At 36.1% G+C, this 22,387-nt stretch overlaps 1 protein-coding gene across 1 annotated transcript; it reads right to left on the reverse strand.

The window, feature by feature from the left end:
* Positions 1-1,617: 1,617 nt before the first annotated feature.
* LOC117373956 (membrane cofactor protein) lies at positions 1,618-21,530 on the reverse strand. Its single transcript, XM_055223070.1, has 14 exons — positions 21,439-21,530; positions 18,228-18,307; positions 15,942-16,118; positions 14,972-15,071; positions 14,802-14,878; positions 13,601-13,777; positions 12,581-12,760; positions 10,933-11,112; positions 9,440-9,619; positions 8,471-8,650; positions 7,500-7,544; positions 6,514-6,577; positions 5,045-5,099; positions 1,618-3,527 (listed from the first exon to the last, which is right to left on the reverse strand). The coding sequence occupies exons 2-14, from the start codon at positions 18,277-18,279 to the stop codon at positions 3,525-3,527; spliced, it is 1,470 nt and encodes a 489-aa protein (XP_055079045.1). The 5' UTR covers positions 18,280-18,307; positions 21,439-21,530; the 3' UTR covers positions 1,618-3,524.
* Positions 21,531-22,387: the final 857 nt, after the last annotated feature.

Raw genomic sequence — 22,387 nt, forward strand, 5'->3', positions numbered from 1 at the left:
CTGGGGCTTTCCGTCTACTTCCTTCTCAAGTACTTGCACATTGAATGGAAACTATGGTAAAATATAAAGCTCATTATTGATACTTTTAGCTGGTGTCATCAACATTCCCTGGGGGTGTAATGCTAACTGTAGGCACTGCTCTGTCTGAGGCTTTGTTAAACTTTAATCTGAGTTTTATTTTAACACATTCCGACCGGCTCACGTAGCTGAAACTACAACAGGTGAGATGATTTGTGCTGTTACACCTCAAATTACAGTCACAAGCGAGCTAGCATTAGCAGTGTTTCGGTCATGCTCACCTTTTTGTTGAAAAATCAAAACTCTTAAACAGGACTGTGGATGCTCGGATTGATCACAGGCTCCTGAAAATGGGTTGAGATTTAAAGAGAGATCTTAAAACTTTTTCAGCAGTGTTTGCTAATGTGTGCACTTTGTCGCCATAGTAACTGCTGAACATTCCACTATAGACATACAAGCAGAACACCCCCAACATGTTATGTAGTAATTGATGCTGAAAGTACTGGTTGTATGAAAAGTACTTACTCATTTCAGCAGGTATCATTATTGGAAAAAATAAAATACAGAAAGAGGTTAGACTTTATCTTAACTTCCTGAACTTGTATTTCATAGTATAGACCACAATGAAGGAACTATCATTAGCTACTGAAAACTGCATTCAAATTGCAGTTTTAATCATCAATATTGTCCAGTATTTTTGCGTTTTATATTTTCTCATCACACTAATTAGTAATCAATTATTCTTCCCTTTTAATACATGAATGGTGCTGCGATACCCGCCGCGATCTAAGCATCCAAGTTAATCCACTCATTAACTTTTCATTGCACCTCAGTCATCTGTCCGTGTTCAAGTCTCTCCAGGTCGAAATGACGATGTTCCCCAATAGAAGAATTTTCATCCAGAAGTGTCCTCTTTCCAGGGTTGACCGATTTCTTTTGGGGCTTGAGTTTGTATATTTTCTAGCACCATTTGAAATCGGTTACAATGAAGGACAGTTTCAGCTCACACAGGGGGATGTCTCTAACAACCTGTACGACTATTTGAAGTAAAGTATTTAATAGTTAAATTAGGTTTTTGAAAGAAATATCCAAATGTATAATCCACAGATATTGAGCCTTCTTCGTTATTTGTTTGGGATTGGAGCCACAAATTTACTATTTTAATCTTATGGCTTTAAGTCCTTTCAACTGACAACAACCACATCTTTGGGGTTGAATAATGGCGCCAGTTTTTGAAGCTATTGTGAAAAAAATCATTTAACCTTTGTTTATCTACACTGACAGAGAAGACATTGAACTTGTCTGTATTTTGTTTCATGTGGATAGACTCTGTAATTATAGAAATATTTACCATAAACCAGGTCAACAAATCTGCAATCTGACAGTTAAACAGCAAATTCTACCGTAGTAACTGACCACTCCCGCTCAGTTTGAATGCAACCTATTAAATGTATTTAAAACTTCTCTTAATGTTCTCTGAATATTGGAAATAAAGGCCTTAAATTATTGGTGTTTGATGTTTATCATTCAGCTCAATGTATTTTGTATGAACTTCCACTAGATGGCACTATTTGCATTAAGACTACATGTGCTTCATGACTCAATGTCGTGAACGAGTTTCTCTCATTCTACTTTATTGTTCAAAAGCCAATTTACAAAAGCATTAATAACCATCTGTTACAAGTCAATACATTCCACATTATTTTATCAAAACAAGTTTTCTTTTATTTTCTTAAAAATAAATAAAAGCTAAAAAATATTTCAAAATTAGACTAAACCAATGAAACCACAAATACATCCTTATTTTCAAACACTGACATTGCAAATCTATAATCCATCCAAATTTACATAGTTAGGTTTTAAAATAACCTAAAAGGGAAAGAAATCCAGTGTAAATAAATCCACTTTTAAATGAAATTAATTTAAGACAAATTTACAATCTTCGCACGGTTGGCTATGATTGTTGCCATGCCAACAGCAATTAGTTTGGGCGCAACAGTCCGCCCGCAGTCCCATGGAGAGTAAGAGTATCAGTGACGTGCACACACAAGTATTCTGATGGTATTAGGGCTTAAAGTGTAGAAGACAGGTTTTCATGTTTTTTCTCATAACTTAATTTGATGGGAAATCAAACCAATATAAATCACAGTTTTACACTCGTCAAGTAAGTTAAAAGATAAAACATTCTGATGACTTTGTACTGACGTTTGTATTCTGGATCCCTGGCAACAGAGAGATATTCTGTACTTGCCAGGAAAATTACTTGGGGAAAAGCTCATTCGAATAGCAGGCAGTCAAATTATGTACAAGGAACAAATCAGTTCATGTGTTAAACGATCATTTAAATCTTTAAATGGCCTGGCCCCACAGTACATCTCTCAGACCTCATCCAAATTTTTAAATCTCGTCTTGAAGGTCCTATAAAAATTGACCCTTGTGAGCTTTAAGCCATGTAAGAATGTTACCTGGAGTTGTGATTTGTTTCATTCAGACATGTTTGTGTAATCCTTCATTATTAGTTAGTTCTGAAGAGATTGGCAATTCCAGGTCTCAAATCATCAAAATGATTCTAGTAAAGGTGCTTGGAGTTTAAAAACACAGTGGAGCACTTCCTGTATTACCACATGACATCACAAGGTGGAACAGAGTGTTTTCTGTTTGAGAGAACATGGCCTAAATATGCAGGATTTGTGTGTTAATGAATTAAACAAAACTCTAGGTATGTTTTTGATGAGGAAACATCATCACATGGATGAGAAAAATTGCATAATAGATTCAGTTTTATTCTCTGGCTCTAAACACCAGGTGAGTTATGTGGTCCTGTGTTTATCATTTATCTATATTTTCTGTTCTTTTCTTTTTTTTTCTCTGTCCATAAAATGTGCTACATAAATATTCACTTAGTGCTGCACAGGCAAAGTGAATTTGGATTTAACAAAAGTATTGTGTAATCTGGCTTTAGCCTTTGTTTACACTACAGTACAGTTGCTAGACGACAGTTATTTTCTCATGTCACATTTGCTATTCTTGCCATTCAAAGGGGAAGTAAAGATTATAAACTCTACAGTAACTACTGAAATAGGACTGAACATTTCTTAGATAAATATGTCAAAACTGAAATAGACAGTCTAACCTGTCATATGCACTTTAATTATGGTGATGCATGTGGTTCAGAGATTTTATATTATTTACTTCTGATTTTGAGATATTTGCCTGATCTCGAATCAGACTAGTGCAAATTTAAATTGAGGAGAATTCCCCAGAAGCAAAAAGTGGTCAACATATGTTTTGTTTTTTGTATAATGTGCAACAAAAAATACAAAATAAAAGCGATATTCTGGAGTCCACTTCAGTGCGACCTCTCAACTCCGCGGCAGCAGGTCAAAGGTCAAAGACAACGGTGTAATGAAGAAAGTGCCATTCACAAGCCCGGGAGATTCAACGGCGATCTCCTTTACTTCAGATGCCTTACCACAGGTTATGCTGGAGCCACTGGACGCCCAAGCTTACTACAGACAGACACAAAAAGACACAAAAATCAACCAATTAAAAAGAAAAATGCATTAAAGAGGCTATGTTAGATCTGCAAATTAAAGCCTGTGAGTTAATATAGAGAGAAGACATGTTATTTAAAAAAGTTAAATTACACCTGTGAAAGAAGAGAGATTTTGAGGCAGATTGAAGACAGAAACGGAGCAAATGTGTGATAGAAAAGAACCTGTGAACATGCAGCTGTGACACATGAGCAACAAGATTTGATGAGGTCTTTGTCTCACCAACACATAAAAATACCTTACAAAGATGAAATTCTACCTCAGAGGACAATAAAGCTTCTGTCCCATTTAACTTAACCTTTTCTAAATGAGTGGCTTAAACTAACCTTGAATGTGTATTTGGGCTTTGACTGAATGGTGTAAATCATCCTGCCCTGCCGGTAGCATCACAAATTTATATATATATATATATATATATATATATATATATATATATATATATATATATATATATATATATATATATATATTTTAAAGCCTGAAAGCTACGAGGACGACTCTAAAACTGCCAGGTCAGTCAGCAGTAGCTTGTATCAGAAAATCTGACTTTGATACAAGCTTTCTTTCATTATTAAATGCTGTGGATGACGTGCATTTACATTATTTTCATTTCAGAAGTGGACCCTGTATGGTATTCTATGTAATTAAAATAAAATCCAAATAATATTCCTGTAGGAAAATTGGTGGCCATAACTACTTACTGTTTTATGTGGGGCTAGTTATCTAAATAGTTTGAAAAAGGGAAGGGAAACCGCTCTGTTAAACATTGGGATTTAACACTATCCACGGGTTTTGGAATGATGGAAAACTTAGGACCATTGTCATAGGAATTAATAATTCAAAACAACACATTCAATCTTCTAGGTGGAAAAAAGTCCTCAAGATGTTGTATATAACAGGAAGCTTACTCAAAAATGACTTTCAGTTCACATTTTGCCATTTAAAGCTGTTGCTACAATGGTGAAGAGATTAGCTAACAGCAGGGGGAGATATAGGGCGCTATCCCTCAGCCCACAATGAATATCCTCAACACAAACTCAGAAACTGCTTATTCTAAAGTAATAAGTATCCCAAAGTATGTTTTGGTAATAGATGTATGTGTGTACCCTGCAGTGCTCCCATTGTTTATCTACTTTACTACGATTGTGTACTCGCTTCTCTTCCTTTTAGATTTCAGGTGCAAACTAAATATTAAAGGATAGTTGTAGTTGTTTAAATTCAGTACTGAAAATTTTAACTTCACTTACAGTCCAAGTGCATATTTTTCATGGTTCTCCAATTATTACCTACGTTGGTGTGGTCTGGGGTAATTGTTATCAACTTATGCACTTTAAATGTGTTTTGAGCTTTCACAGGTTTTGTCACTCGCTGCTTTGAATCCAAATGTTGTGATGTTAAGTGCATAACCGCAGACCCACTACTCTTTTATTTCAATACATTAAGTCAACATGGACGGCCTATTTTCTTCTTACCGAGAGTGCTACCGTTTCTGCTTCTTTTGGCGCTTCTGTGTAGAGCGTCCGATCGCTGAAATCCAACAGTGGCTCATCAAAATGTGTATTAATTGAGCAGAAATGTTTAAATGTACAGCCCACACACTGCCACAAAAGTATGAGTGAATCTCAGCCCATCACACAGGAAGAGGTCCTCCACCAAGCACACGGAGCTTAAATTCACAACATTGCAGCACACTTAAGCCAGAGTATCCTACCTACTCATCAAGGTTATTTTAAAACATTCATTCTACAAAAGCATTTTCTTATGCAACATGCCATTTTAACATGCAATATAACATGTCATGTCTTTCCAAATCAGTTACTTACCATAAAAAGTACACATGATTTGGTAAGTGACATGAAACAGCTTTGACATTGTTGTTTTGAGCACCAAAACAATGGCAACATTAGGCGCTTTAGAAACCTGAAAAGCAACAATTCCAGACTACACAACACAGTCTTATATTAAATATTTGTTATAGTTTATGTTTAAAATGCCAGATAATTATGACTCAGATTGCCATTGCTTTGTCACTCAAGTGAATAAACAGACTATAAGTGTTATTTTGAAAACATTCTCCAACACAGAGGAACCAGGTATTATGGGGATGCACCGATCCAATACTGGTATTGATTTGCTGGACCGTATATCGGCTCCCAAATATCGGCTCTAGTCGTAGTTGGCCCAGAAAGTCTAATGTTTGAACTTGTATTTATACGAAGCTGTTATGTTATGTAACTCATTTATGTCTCATGTAACTATAGAACACATCTGGTTCAGTTTTGTCTTATTTTATTTTTGTTTTAAGAAAATAAATACTGCTATCAGACTGCGCTGATAACTGTTGATATCAGTTACGGGCAGATGCTTAATCTATCAAAATCTGAATTGGAACTGAAAAAGCTGGATCGGTGCTTCCCTACATTACTCAAAATTTTGCACTCAGTGAATCCAGGACATTGATTTTTTAGTTTTGTGTCCATTTAGAAAAATATAAAGACTTGTTTTTGTTCTGTCTGCTTTCAGTATAGCTAGGACTTAAAAAATAACAAAAAAAACTATAAAAATCATTTGGTATGTGGTATGGTGAGCGCCCAAAGCTTTTGCTAAAGTTTGTGGTTATGATAGTGAAAAGCAATAAAAAGTACATATGAGCACACCCATGTATTTATGTTATATGTTCTCAAAAATAATACTAAAAATAAAAATCAAATTATCCATTTATATATGGGCAAAGATGTGAGTACACAAAACCCATCTGTGTTGAAGAGTGCCTTAGAATAGAGCCCTGTTGCTGCAGTGAGTAACTAATACAAAAGAGTTAGCAAAGCATTAAATAAGCTTTGTTGAAGAGAGCCTTAGAATAGAGCCCTATTACTGCAGGGCAAAACTAATTAAGAAGAGATGGTAAAGCAAAAAAAAATAAAATTGAATACACAATTACCCTTTCTTTTTCTTTAGTAGTCGAAAGTAAATGCAACATCCAATAACAAGGAGGAACACGAGGACTACATTTGAAAAATAAGCAGATGTAAAGGGAGCAATGGCAATGTAACCATGGCAACATAATGCATGACATGAGAGAAATCAGTGGAATTATGAGACATTACTATTACTAAACAACACTGGTGGATAGTTTAAAGAGGGGGTATTGACTTTATTCTGCCCTGCTCACTTTTAATCATAAATGCTACTAAACCACGCTTTCAAGGCATGTTTCAGTTTAGCTTCCTTTGCTCCCAGCGCTAAGCTCCTTCAAAGGGCACACCACAATCAGCGTGCAGTCCGCTAATGAAACTACTGCACATCGTATCAGATTTGCTAGATTACTGAAACATGCATGGGTGGCATATCAAACTTCTTCAGGCATGTTTTTGGTGAGAGAACAACATTAACATAGTAGAAAGCTCCAAAAAGTCGATTTTGCAGAATACGCCCTCTTTAAAAGATGTGTTTCAGATGCATCAATAAATTATTAGGGATGGTCGATATTGTTTCAAATACTGTTTACGCTGAAGTATTGGACCAATATTGGCACATGTATTTTTTTCTAAACTGCCTGTGTGCCCATTTGTGTTCTCAGTTTGTCCTTAAGATGTGTCTTTTTACACACACTACAAAGTTCAAATGGAAACAGAACAATTTCAAAATTCAAAATTTGACAGTATGATTTCCCCAAAAGAGAAAAGTGAATTAGTTACATCAATATGAAAAAAAAATATATTCCACAGCAAGACAAATGCCAAATATCGTTACCTCCTGTTTTGACTTTCGCCGCTGTACCCGACTTATATCTACTTAAAAAATGTGAAAAACTAGACTACAACATTTTACAGACCAGTTTGCAATAGAATGTGTTTGATCTCAGATATGCTGATAGTGCTATACTATGACAGTGTAAAAATATTTTTTTTTAAAAAGAGTACTTACCACCCAGTATGATGAGCCCAATCATTAATCCATTACCGCCACTTCCTGCAAAAGACAAAGAAGATATTCCACACATTACAACATGCAAACTACATTTATTTATTTTTTTTATATTTTCATGGTGAGGTGGAAGCGATAATGCAGCCATGCCAGATGCACGAGGAAATGTCTGTATATGAGGTCACAGAAGATAATGACATATCAAATCATGTAGAGGAGGGAGAATTACACTGATAATTTAAAGCCGAAGTACAAGGGAAAGAGCAAATGAAGCAAGGGGTTTGGTGTGGAAGGGAGCACAGCTAAGCCTAGGTGAAGTGAAAGGGCTGAAAGATGAATGAAAATATCATCATTTACAGAAATAAAATCCAATTGCTTTCCATTCAAATTTTGATATTATAATCTATCTCCATCACCTTCATCCTGTTAACCTGTCGTTAAGACCTCTACAAGCATGTTTTGAAATGCACTGAAGCCTAATATTAGTGCTTAAAAGCTACACTCCATAACGTTTCTGGTGGAAGGTATGGCATCTTCTTGTCTCCTTGGAGATGCGATTGCCTTGCCTTCATGTTCCACAGTATGGCATTTAATCAATTTCTCTAGCTTTGTTAAAAGATTTTTATTGCGCAGAAATGCATTCATTCTTAGTGTGAGCAGTCTCATCTTTCATCAGATCTGACCTCTAACTTGGCCTAGTGGTGCCACCTGCTTGTCTCGGTGGAATTTAATGTCATACGGTAGACAACATTCCAGGCAGTAAAAAAGGTCCATAGTGCACCTTTTAAATGTTGATGCTCCTGGACATGTTTACAATGTGCACTACAGGTCTTAATATTTGATTTTCATATTTCACAAATCATGAATTTCAATAAATCCTAAAAGAAATGCAGATAAACAATTTTCCCCAAATCATTCAGCCCCAAGAAGAAGAATTTTGGCAGTGCTGAAAGTGATTGTTCTAAGCTTACGTGTGCATTGTGGGAGCTCTGGAGACCACTGACTGTTGAGGGCACATGTCACTGTACTGGGGCCTTTCATTATGTATCCACTTGTGCACACAAAACTCACAGAGTCCATGTACTTATAAGAGGAATGCGGACCCACCACCAGCTGCCCATGCTCTACTTTAGGAGGCTGGCATTCAATTACTAAGATCAGAAAAAGGTACAATGAGCCAGGAAATCATCTGCTTTTGTTTGCAATGTAACAGCCGGAACAAGGGCTAGAAGATGGCTCTAACAATAGTTTGTTGGACAATATGACTTGATATGACTTTTTCATATTGATTGATCCTGATTTTTATTGACTTATATTCACTGCAGTAACACAACAAATAGTCACATTTTTATCTTTTTTAACTTCAGTTGACCCAAACCTGCTCTCAGTCTTAATTACAATTTGATTATTTGCCCTAAAAGAACTATATGGATTTAGAAATTATGTTTTCCTTTAAATCAAAAATAATTTAAAGATTTTTTTCCTCAATATAAAAATGTCTGGTTGGAGCCTCTGTATGCATAACCATTGGCTGGCATTATGTCCTGTCCGCTGCCCAATACAAAATCAATTTTAAAGGGCTGGAAACAATTTATTCATTTATGACAGCTACCTGGTTACATTGGTAAACCGTAGTTAGGATTCAGGTTTGAAAACTTTACATTGTTGAAGTGTACTGCATCAACTATTCTTCCTGGGGCCATTTTAAATTTCAAAAGTCACAATTTGTAATTATAGACTATATTTTGTTTTTTGAGCCAATAAGCAGATATTTTAGTCTGTTCAGTTTCAAAGAATGAGAAATATAGAGCTACTGTCAGAGAAAATGGGGGAAACCGTTTTGGAGACCTTATGATCTACTGGTTAAATCCTCTTCAAGCCCTAGTCACAACTGACACTGCGCTAAAGGATTTGCTGTGCTTTTTGAGCGGCGGACTTACGTGTGCACTCTGGCAGTTTGGGAGACCACTGACTGTTTTGGTCACAGGTTAAAGTGCTCTCTCCCTTCATAGTGTGTCCAGAGAGGCACTGAAATACCACCTTGTCCTTGTACTTATAAGAAGGATGGGAAGCACCCACCAACTCCCCACCCTGCACTTTGGGGGGCGTGCACTGTATCACTACGGACAGAGGAAGATGATATAAACATGAATGCTTCTGCCCCCATGGTATGAATACAACACATCACATAAAACCATAACAAGAATCGTTAAAGGTGCACTAAGTAACTTTTTTGTTAACGTTTAGCCTTGAATGTTCCATACTAAGGAATTAAATTACTATCTACCATTTATTTCATAACATGTTATTATTGCTGAAAAATATGCATTATTACTGTGACATTTCAGTGGTGTTAATATATTCACATTGAAAGCTCAAACGGTTAATGTATGAATGTGTTAGGGCTCAATTCATGGGTTTCGAGCCAAGGCAGTCCTCCGTGGTCACAGCAATTAAGCAATTCAGATCAAAATATTATCTTTTGAATGGGGAAAGGTATTTACAAAGACTTACAAATCAGGAAGGAATTGTTTGCCCGAAATCCATGAATACAGCGGTTAATGCGATGGAATACCAAGTAGTTGCCCATTTCAGTTTAAATAAATAAACTCACATTCATTTTTTTCCAGTAGTGTTGATTTTAAGTTTAAAACTGGGATACCTTCCTTTATTCTTGTTAAGAAGTATGTTTAGCGTTTCTATTCTTATACTGTAAAAGCATCAATTTGTAGCAAAATCAGGCCACTGGACATGGTTTGAATCTTAATAATAATAATAATAAATTTAATCCATTGCCAACCCAGAAGAAAACGGGGATAGGATTGACTGCACTTTGACAGTCCACTTGTTTCACCAAAAAAAACAAGAAGTGAATATTAAGGGTTTGCGCTGCCATTTGCTGTTTAAATAATAATGCACGAGGGTCATTAGCCGCTGTTGTGTCTTTAACCTCTTAATATTAAAACTGCATATGTGATTTTCAAAGACTGAAAATTAGAAACATGAAATTACAGCAAAATGCACTTTAAAACTTGAAATTGTCATAAGTTGCCAAATCTTGTAATCAAGACTTTTGCTTTAAAAAGGCAATGAATCCAATTTTTTCTCTCTTAAAAAAGATTGTTCATTTTAACCTTTTTGCTGCAGTCCAAATTTATTCCTCACTTTCCCAATGCATTCATAACATCCTAATTATTATTCCTTATCATTCACTGTGATGAGTTTATAGGTACTAAAAAACCTAGCATGCTAACGTCACCCCAGTGTTACTTCCTGGTTCGTGTATGATAAAAACACTTTATAATTGGATGCAGAGAGCACACAGCAGTCTTAAGAGTAAATTCAATGAACTTACTGAGTCAAATTGCTATACTAAAGACATTTTGGTACATACACAAAATTACATTATTATAGTTATCAAACAGGGACTTACGTATACATTCAGGCATAGCTGTAGACCACTGGCTGTTCTCTCCACAGGTTAGTTTACTCTCCCCTTTTAGTTTGTATCCCTCTGAGCACTTCAGTGTCACAGTATCCTTGAACTTGTACGTGACACTTGACCCACCTATCACCTCGCCGTTCGAGATTGTAGGAGCTTGACAGACAATTGCTATAGAAAGGAAAGAAAAAAAAACATTGGCAAATTATTAAAAGCTATGAAAAAGCATTGTGGTAAACGGGGTTAACAAAAGTATCAAAAATCAGATACTAATCAATGCTAAAACTAGTATCAATACTAGGGATGCACACTTTTATTTCCTTAAAACAAAAATAAAATAAGACAAAACTGATCCAAATGTGTTACTTATCTCTTAACTACTGAACAACTTTGTATAAATAAAAGTTCAAATGTTATGATACTTTATGGAACAACTATGACAGTAAATAGTCCTATTACATCAAATTATATGCCCAACCAGGATATCGGCTGAACTGATATTTGCTCCAACAGTATTGGATCGGTGCATCCCTAAATCGATACTAAAAAAGTCACATTCACAGGACAGAAATGAACCTTTCCTTAGTAGCTTTAGAATGATCCTGAGCTGCATCATATCATCACCAATCACAAAAGAATGCTCAGTTCCATAAACTACTAACAATGAATGACATTACACAGATGTCACCAGCAATGTACAAAATTACGTAATGAGTTACACACCTTTTCCTGTGACGGAAGTTCCAATACAAAGCCACTATTGTTCTAACCAAAGCTCAATGTTCAGATCCAGATACTTAGAACTGGAGTTAGCACACTGAGAACAACACACTGGAATAAGTGGATTAAGAGAATGAGTGGGGCTAATGGTGTGATGTTTAAATGGCACAAATTACATGTTAGTCCCAAAAGCTTGTGTTATGTCTAGAATTTGATAGCACTAATATTTGATAAATCTACAGGGAGAGCTGGGGACAACTTTATCCTAAAGGTGTAGCCCAATTACAAATAACAGCCTATAGAATGTTGGGATATTATCTGAAACCCAGCAAGGGAATTCTAATAAAATTTAATACAGATGAGAGCAATTAAAATACATATTGTTAAAAATTAGATCTTTGTCACTAATAGAAATGATCGGGTTCAACGTTTGGAATTTACCTGTTGGATATTTCGTCGCAAAGTACAATGTGACCAATAGGGAAATCGGTCTATTGCCTTCTCCAAATGCTAAACCAAGTAATTTTTTTTCCAAGCGATTGACATTTTGGAGGTACTCAAATAGTGAATACCTGTATGTCACCAATTCACAAGATGCTGACACAATTTACATAGAAGGAAGAGTTTAAACAGTAATTTAAGAAAATAAAGGTGTTGTCATTTTTAGATTTGTCAGAGGTTAACTACTGTGTAAATTTGACTCGCTTTTGAACTTTTTTATTATGTGGTTGTATGTCACATATCCCATAATAATTTTGTTCACAATAATTAAGTAAAATTAGTAGTCTAACCTGTCATATGCATGTAAATATGACTTTATACATTTTACTGAGCACTAATAAAATGAAAATAATAAATATAAGGCTATGCAGGTCACGCAAGAGAGGCAGAGGCGAGACCAAGCAACACTTCTACTTACGCATGCATTCAGGAAGTGCGGGAATCCACTTGCTGTTGATGTCACAGGTAACAGAGCTTGAGCCCTTTAAGATGTGCCCCTCTTCGCAACTGAAAGAGACCGAGGCCTGGTGCTTGTAAGGGGGAAGCGTACCAGATGAAATCCTCCCAGAATTGACTGTGGGTTCTGGGCATTCCACCGCTGTAGATAAAAAACAACAATTTAGCCCATTTTGCCTGTCACAACGATGAAGAGATATTAGATTTTAAAATGATCAAATCTAAGGGCTGCACAATATATTGCAAAACTATTACGGCAATATGGGACAGATGGTTACGAATCCATATATCAAGAAACTAATATGTACATTGCAATAAATCTACGGTTCAACATCTGACAGAAGTGCTAATTCAGTTCAAATTCTCAAGTCATTTGAAAAAGTGGTTGTATCATTTTGTGGATTTGAATAATAGTTAAAAAAAAATAATAAAATGTAATACATAGAGATTATAAATCATGGTGTTCTTTATGTAATGCAAATTTTGCTTTGTTTTGGTCATATTTTAGTCTCTGATGAGTTTATATATTGACAAAACTTGACCTAATTTTAAGGTGCACTAGGTAACTTTTCTGGTGGAGGTTCTGCCATCTGCTTGTCTCCATGGAGATGTCTTGCCCTTAACCAGATGCATCTCCATAGAGACAAACAGCTGACACTCGGCCATGTTACAAGTCAGATCAGTGAAGAGGCTACCCCACTCACAGTAAGAATGCATGTTTTTACTTCTCAACAAATGCCCCTGTAATTGAATAAATCCAAAATAGATTTCTATTATGCTATATTGTGGAACATAACAGACAAAACATTAACATTCCCATAGAGACAAGAAGGTAGCAGACCCCTTACTAGAAAACTTACATAGTGCACCTTTAACTGAACTTACGGTGCCAAATGTATATTGACATTACTATAATTCTTTTATTGAAACATAAAACAGATATCAGATTGTCATATTATGCAGCCCTACTAAACATACTTACAGACACAGTTTGGTGGTGCTGGTGTGAATTTTTGGTTTTTGCACACCAATGTGTTTGATCCATTTAATATGAAGTTTCTTTCACAACTGTACACGACAGCCTCCAAGTGCTTGTATTGGTCGTTTACTGGAGTGTAGTGTCCATTAGCGATTGATTTTGGTTCATCACAAAAGGTCACTGAAAAAACAAGTTTATTAATTAGGTTGAAAACATATGGAACACAAGTTTGTTGGTGATAATGGGTTTATAGGTGGGTAATATTTTGTTTTGTCACAATATCAAATTTTAGCCTTACGATTATTGTGAGAAAAAAAACACCAAGATTTAACAATAGACCGAACAACAGTGAAATCCTTAAAGAGGTGGTATTACACTTGTATGGAGTATTAACTGTCAACACTTGACATATTCAGACAACAATGCTACTGTTTTGAAAATACCATTCGCCGAAAACAACATATTAACATGTTTTTTAAGTTTCATTTTTGTTTTTGACACTCCTCTCCTCCGTCTGCTCCCCGTGCCAGTCACTCCCCCTTCAGAGCACCATCTGTGTGCCTTCCACTAATTAAATTACAGCATGCATAGATGCATAGATGCATAGATGCATAGATGCATAGATGCATAGATGCATAGATGCATAGATGCATAGATGCATAGATGCATAGATGCATAGATGGATAGATGGATAGATGGATAGATGGATAGATGGATAGATGGACAGATGGATAGATATTTGGCACATTTAATATGATTGCACAGCGAGGACAGCAATTTCATCTGTGCTATATATCTTGTATGCATATGCGACAATAAAGAGAAATTGAATTGAATTGAATTTCTGTTATCTTACATGTTACAGTGTGTGACCTGGTTTATGAAATCAAACATTTCTGAATGATAAATTAAAGTTGAGGCGGCATAAAGAGCCACATTAATAAAAGCACATGTACTTTTTGGAGTATAGACAGAATGGCATTTTCATATATTTTTTTCTTCATTAAATTACTTAATCTAAAATTATCACAATTATTATTTTTTAGTTTTTAGGATTACACTGAGGCCTGAATAATCACAATTTTAGATTAACCAAATGATATTGTAAATATATTTTGTAAACATCTCCTACCCCTAACTGAGTTACTAGGTCTAAAAGAAATTTGGTTTAATACGTTAGAATGTAATAATAAAATCCACAAACCTTCACAAACTGATAACCGGCCATCCCAGCCATTTACTCCACAGTAGAGCTTATTGTTGGCTGGTACTGGAATATAGCTGAGGAAACAGAAAAATATAAGTGATAAGTGAAATTATACAACTTAGAATAATATAGATGCTAATTGTGTTACAAATTTCCAAATGACCAACCCATCATTACAGATGACTTCAACAGAAGCACCAAACTCAGTGCCTTCTGAGTAATCGACATATCCATCTGTCACCTCTCCAGCAGAACCACAGTTTCTAACTGAAAAACAAATATAAATGAAAACATGAAATTCATAAAAAAATAAAATAAAATAAAATTGAAGATAGGCCTGTCACGATAATTACTATATCGAGTTATCACTTCAAGTTTTCATTCTGCTATTTTTTATGCAGTTCATGTTTTCAACCTCACTGTACATTTAGAATAGTTCTTTTGCTCATAATCCTACTTCAGGGTTTTTGTGTCAGTGGCATAAATTTGTTTATTATTATCGCTTCATCTATCACTATCATCTATGTTTTCTACAGCAATATATTGTACTTCAAAAAAGGCCTATTTAAAGGAATACCTCTTAACAGTTTAACAACAACTTTTATCATAGAAGGCCCACGACCTGTATCTCTGTGGTGATTGGTTTGCCTGGAATGTTCCACAGTACAGCATTAAACTTAATTTACAGGTGCTTTGATTGCTGGAAAATACCTCAAAAATGTGAAATTTGACTGTGGCCTCACAGATCTGAGCTGCAACTTTGGCTGGCAGCATCATCTGTCACCATGAAGATAGATAGGTTTAATGCCAGGCACACTCCAGGTAAAGTGGACCCTTCACCAGAAATTTACTTAATGCAGCTTTAAGTGTGACATCACAGGTTCAAGAGGTAGGAAGTTATGGTGATTACAATACTGACTTATCATTGAAAAGTGTTTTTGTTTTTCTGCTTGTATTGTATTTTAAACTGCCATGAAAAGTTATTTCGTAATATTATCTAACCCTATTCAGGAAAGGTCCAATTTTAACCCATTTATGTATTTTTTTTAGTATCAATACATGTTAAAATGAGTATTATATTATATTTTCTTGTTTTAGTAACACTACCACACAACACTATCCTGAAGTGCCACTTACTTTCACACTTCATGTTCAAACTGCTCCACTGTCCACCAGAGCAGGTGACAGTTCCACGGCCCAATGGCCTGTAGCCCATCTCACAAGTGAAGGTGACCTGATCGCCTTCTTGAGCTGGGAACGTGATATCAGTGATCAGCTGCATGTGCTCTTTGCCTACAGGTCTGTCGCAGACACCTGATAAAAACAAAGGAGCAGGGTTAGGGCTGTGCAATAGATGGGATTGAACGTTTAGTCCAGTCAATTTAAAGGGCCTGTGCCTGATTTGAATGTATTCTTGTCAAAATAAATGGTCGTTACATCCTTTGTGGTAGAACAGATAAGACCATGGCCGACATGTATTGAGGGAAAAATGCACACAACACTCTCAGAGCTCTGAGCTGTGATGTTTTTGTCATGTCGATAAATAATCTGAATTGGAAGCAGTCACAATTAATAAATCAATTATAGCAGACATAGGAATATAACAATATTAACATTTTACAGTTTGCATAGTGGTATTAAAGGCGCACTATGTAACATTTTTGTGTTCGTCTCCATGAGGATGTTATTGTTTTGCCTGAAATGTTCAATGCATTAAACTTAAAAAGCAGGTCAAGTTACAAGTCAGAGGTGACCCCGTTCAAAGTAAGAATGCATGTCACAAGGTCTATGTTCTTTGCAATGTGCAAAAGATGAAATTTAAGTCTGTCAACTGGACAGATCACGGTAGGAGTGAAGATGTTTCACTGCTCGTCCAAGCCACTTCTTCAGCTCTGGTCAGATTTCTGGTGGACCCTGCCTTATATCTATCTGATGGGAGGAGTTAACTACACTGAAAGTGTAAACAGCTATTGTCTTTAGTTTCAGCCTTAACAACCCTATTCAACCCTTAATGGCCCCATTGTTCTCTTTGTTGTGGTTTGTTTTTGGTCTGAAGGTGGCATTATAAATAGGGGATAGATAATGTCTAAGGTCCCCTTTCCCGTTTAAGGATTGTGTTTCCTAACAAAAATAGCTTCTTTAAGTCTCCTCTCAAACAATTTTTCTGTGGCTAGGATCTGAACTTCACTAATCTTCAAAGGAGGGGTTAGTGGCTTCCTTTGCAGTGACATCACACAGGGGGAGATGGGATGCTATTGCAGGTATGTCTATGGAAGAATGTTCAGTAGTTACCATGGTGACATGGTGCACATATTAGCAAAAACACCCTGATAAACAGAGAAATCATCATAATTTTAAAATGTATCTGTTTTCTGTTTAATGTAGCTCTAAACTGAAGTATGAACTTTCAGAAGCAACAGACGGCATTTTAAAGGCAATATAAAAGGTACTAGGTGCGCATAAATTATCCATCCACTCTCTTCCGCTTATCCGTGCCGGGTCGTGGGGGCAACAGTCTAAGCAGGGACTCCCAGACTTCCCTCACCCCAGACACGTCCGTCCTCCAGCTCCTCCGGTGGGACCCCAAGATGTTCCCAGGCCAGCCGAGAGACATAGTCCCTCCAGCGTATCCTGGGTCTTACCCAGGGTCTCCTCCCGGTGGGACATGCCCAGAACACTTCCCTAGTAAATAGTGATTTGGAAATTTTGGATACATTTTTGGGCATATCGCCCACTCACATACACACACATTTTATTAAATAAACTTTAATATACTGTACATGGGCCGCATATATTAGAAATCGCTAAGAATTCCCATGAGTAAAATATTTCCGTGACTTGTTTTAGCGTTTTAAGTGTGAAGTGTCCATGTATTAATAAAGGACTTCATTTTTTTTCTACACAAGAGTGCCTCAATTTTTTCTTTCAACTTCACTACAACTCCAGATGTAGAGTAGTGTAGGGCTAAAGACATGTTTGTCGACTAACAACATCCTGCCGATTAATCGAAAAGGAGGCACAGCAAAAAATCTCAAAACAGTTACGCATCTCTATGTATCTGACCCAAACTGCATTCACAAGATTACAGCTGCACGGGACATCAGCCATTCCTCTGTCAGTAACAGCATGTGGTTTGGAGCGGAGTTCTGTCTTTGTCTTTGAGTGAAATTGCACTAATTAAAAGCTTTCTGTTCATGAAATCAATTCTGATTTCAATATAAAAGAATAAAACTGAAGAAAAAAAATCAAGATTGATCCGTATTAGGAAAAAAAAAATAATCATGATTCATTTTTTCTGACATCGCACAGACTCCTTTCAGGGTCCAAAGTTCCCTCCATCCCAACATAATCTTAACTGAACTGCTAATATTAATGAAGAAGCACTGTATTGCTTCACACAGTATTCTTAATTCATGTACTCACCATAAACAGTCCTGGCCACAGCGAGGAGGAAGATCACCACAAAAAGCTTCATTGCTCTGAGTGAGATCAGTTGCTTTTTCCTGTTGAAATCACACTGAGTTAATTGAGCTGATTGTAACATGATAATTTCGTACTTTGGACCTATAAACAAAGTCAAGTTTAAAAATTTGGGTTAGTCCTAATTTTAAGATTTTATTGGGAATTTGGGATTGTACAAATATGATTTCAAACACATTGCAAGTTTTCTTAAATGTTTAGCCTTAAGTAACAACCGGGTTATTAAATAGAGTCCTATTCAAAGTTCAAGTAGTGGATCATTAACCATTGGATTTATATCGCACCTTGCTAGACACCCAATTATTTGGGGTCCCTGCTTAGACTGCTGCCCCCACGACCCAGCCCCGGATAAGGGGGAGAAAATGGATGGATGGATATTCATTCACTCTGTGCAAGCGGCAAACACACTGTGTCTGCCTCAGTTGCCCTGACGCAGACACAACTGTGGCACATGTTATTTCCAGCGGTCTGTCCAGGCCCAGTGTTGATTTGTCATGTTATAAATCAATTTACTCCTTTTGTTAAAGTTAAGGGCTAGGTTGTATACCTCACTTATTCTCGTTTCACACTTTCTGGTTGAAGAAATCTGATATATTCAGTTTTAAAGTGGATATAACAGGTTTTCATAGGTTTTTCCTAATTATTACTTAGTTTGATGGGATAGTACCTGTGGCAAATATTTATCATAGTTTAACATCAGTTAAGTGATAGGTTGTGAGGAAAAAAAGTTGAGAATTAAAGTACAAAAATACAGGAAGTAGTGGCGAGTTCTGAAACATAAGCCTGTCATGATAACAAATTTTGAAGTATGATATATTACTCAAGAAAATATATACGATGAATAATAATATAAAGCAGGATTTCCCCCGTAAAAATATTCTATATGTACAGTATTGTTAAGAAACATGAGCTGCACAAATGAATAAAAAAGTTTTGAGTGAAGATGTTTCGCTGCAGAAAGATTACAAAAAGTCCCCTACTAATACAAAGAAAAAGTAGCCACGATAAATACTGACCACCAAAAATAATTGTTCCATCTATAATGACTGAACAATAAGTGAGTATAGTCATTATCGTGACGGGCCTAGTAAAACAGAATATCTCTTCTGAAAATTATTTCTAAAATACAAAATAACGGTGTTTTGTCCAATCATAACTACTGTGTGATTTAGACAAGTTTTGGCCCTTGTTAATATTATGGTTGCTAGGTAACAGAATGGTAATTACCTCTATGTATGTCACATCTGCTGCCCCGGTCCAACTAGGAAAGTAAAACTAATAAAGTTCACTAAAATTTCTACAAAGAAGAAGGCAAGAATTTAAGTAAAGTCTTAAATATAATGATGTTATATGCACTTTAAAATCATTTTCTTGAATTTGGAATGATACAAACATGATTTCAAAGCTAATGATGTGTTGCCAAAAAGTTTAGAGTTAAGTCACAACTGGGTTATTAATACAGAAGTCCTATTCAAGTCTCAAGAACTGTGTTGCTTTGTCAATTTCTAGATCAGTTTACTCCAGTGGTCCCCAAACTATGGCCCGCCTCCACATTTGGTCCGGCCCCCTGAACAATACAAGAGAGCATTTTGGTATTTTTTTTTCATATATGTGTATTTGTATTTGATAATAAAGTTGGACTTATACAAGAAAATGTTGCTTAGTTATGAACTATTTTCATTAGTAACTATTTAGTTAGTAACCTTTTCACACATGAAACTGCTGAAAACCCCAATGAGATCAAGATTGACAGATGAACATTTGCATTAGTGTTTGAGACTGGCAGTGACTAAAATGGAACCTGACATTCAACTTCTCACCAGCCAGATGCAGGCCCACAGTTCACACTGATGAACATGCAAAGGTAAGCTCACTTTTCTGACTTTAATGAGTCATTCTGAGTATAAACAAATATAATCAAAATAAGATCTACTGGGATAAAATCAATCTCCACAACCATACTGGTAGTGGTACTGGTTGTGCTGTATCACTTAGTTCAGTTTTTCAGCCTGCTTGCTTTGTGGTTTTCACAGGGAAGTTGATGAGCGAGAGCGGCAAACAGCAATGTCTACAAGCCTACTGGAACCTACAAAAGGAGTATAAAGAAGGAACACAAGAACTTTGAGAGACTGCTCATATGAGTCATTTAAGTAAGATTCTGCTCTGACAACTAAGCTGAACTTGGACCTGTTAAGACTGTGCACAGCACAACAGAAAGTTTATGTTGTGAAAGTTTATGTAAAGGACGTTTTTTCTGTGAAGAACCCAGGGAGGGTAATTTGATTATTATTTATTTAATTAATAGTGTTATTATTTATTTCCTGACTTTTGTTCTGTGAAGAATCCAGAAAGGGTTATTTGATTATGTGTGGCTTTCTGGAAAACAATACATTTTTACGTTTAGGCACTCCTGCAATTGTCATACTTTTTCTGTTACAAACTGACCCCGGCCCCCCATCAGAGAAGCGAAAAGTTATGTGGCCCTCACAGAAAAAAGTTTGGGGACCCCTGGTTTACTCTGTTATGGTTAAATCTAGGTTTATACCAGGTTTATTTTTGGTACACAGCTTCTGGTTGAACACTCCGATTTTAGTTTTTAAATGTTTCCACTTAAAAAGCACAGACTTTGTTAAAAGGGGAATTTCCCTTTGGTCTTCAGACATAGTTAGCCCTTTTCTAGACCTGTTATATTGCCACTTTTGTCTTTATTCAGAATCACATTTTAGACCCATTTGAGAGTGAATCACCGCTCTGAATCTGAACACTTATCAAAAGTTTTAGTAACCTTGAGTGACAATGACACCAGGTTTTTCTCTAGGTTAATCTTGCCTGAAGGAGTTATATCCAAGCTAAACAGTACTTTTGTCAGAGAGCTAAGCGAGTGACTATTACACATTCTATCTATTCTATAGAGATAAAACCTCTTATTTTACCATCCAAATTAACGGTAGTTTTGGTATAAACGGTGACAATTGCTGACATATGGGCGTGGGTTAACCAAATTAGGATCGAAGTCCAAAATTTAGCATGACTGTAAGCTAGCAAAGGCGAACTGTAAGAAAAGCTGCCTAAACCTGTTATCAATCTATGTTAATAAAAAGATAACCCGTTTTAAATTTAAAATACAAAGCTTCATATCACAGAAAGTACTCACCAAAGCAGTAATCGCAGTAAAATGTTTTGATGGTTGGTCTTTAGTAGGTGGACTGAAGCATTGCGCACGAGCTGTTGGACGGGAAAAGGCGTGACTACAACGTGGGAGTGTGCGTCGTGACGTAGGGTGCGTAACGTAATGAACAGCAGGCACATGTAGGGAAAGGAATAACAATACATAAAGGATCTTATTTATTCACAATGAGGCTATGTTTTCTTTTCTTTCTTTTTTTTTATTTTTATGAGCTTTTGAATAGGGGCTTATTCATCTCTAAATTCACTGACAAGGACAAAAACCTTACAGTCTACAATGAAACAGAAGAAACTTCAAACATTATCTGTTTTTGGCTCAACATTTTTCAAGGAAATCTGGATTATTTAGCCACAAAACAAATATATCTACCTATTTAAAGTATAGTACAGCTACCTATTTATAAGTATCAAAACATAATCTCTTATTTTACTCCCATATTAACAAGGCCTATTTAAGCTACTGCAAACATAACTTTTGACAATCTTTGAAATATTTTTTATTTATTTACATTGACCCACTTTCTCCCTGTTGTCTGTTTACATAACCTAGAGGGAGACATTAGAACAGTGTAACTGGCATAGTTTTTTGGGGGAGTATTCTATCTTGACTTGCTAGTTCTATTATCGAAATACTGTAGATCTATTAGAGTATATTTTTCAAAAGTTCAATCAAATGATCAGTTGGGGTACGGAAGTTGGTGTGTTTGGGCAATACATCCGCAATTCAATGCTTACAGGACAAACAGTCAAACATTTGATCAAACAAATTCCATCATAGCAGTGTCTATGACTAAACCCAGAGGAGAATAGGTGGAAAGGCCCCTCCTGTGTGATATAAATGGAATGTGTTATTCACTCCCTAAACTCTCCAATGTAAGAAGTTGAGAACACATTTGAAATAGATGACATTTGGGAAA

Source organism: Periophthalmus magnuspinnatus, chromosome 7, assembly GCF_009829125.3.
Source record: "Periophthalmus magnuspinnatus isolate fPerMag1 chromosome 7, fPerMag1.2.pri, whole genome shotgun sequence".
Lineage (NCBI taxonomy): Eukaryota > Metazoa > Chordata > Actinopteri > Gobiiformes > Gobiidae > Periophthalmus > Periophthalmus magnuspinnatus.

Bases quoted from the DNA above. Each gene is read 5' to 3' on its own strand.
- LOC117373956 (XM_055223070.1), bottom strand. From the start codon at position 18,279: ATGAAGCTTTTTGTGGTGATCTTCCTCCTCGCTGTGGCCAGGACTGTT. The intron at 11,113-12,580 runs GTAAGTAGAAGT...TCCTTTCTATAG, and splicing joins CGCACTTCCTGAATGCATGC to CAATTGTCTGTCAAGCTCCT. The intron at 5,100-6,513 runs GTAATTGTGTAT...GTTGGATTTCAG, and splicing joins CTACTAAAGAAAAAGAAAGG to CGATCGGACGCTCTACACAG.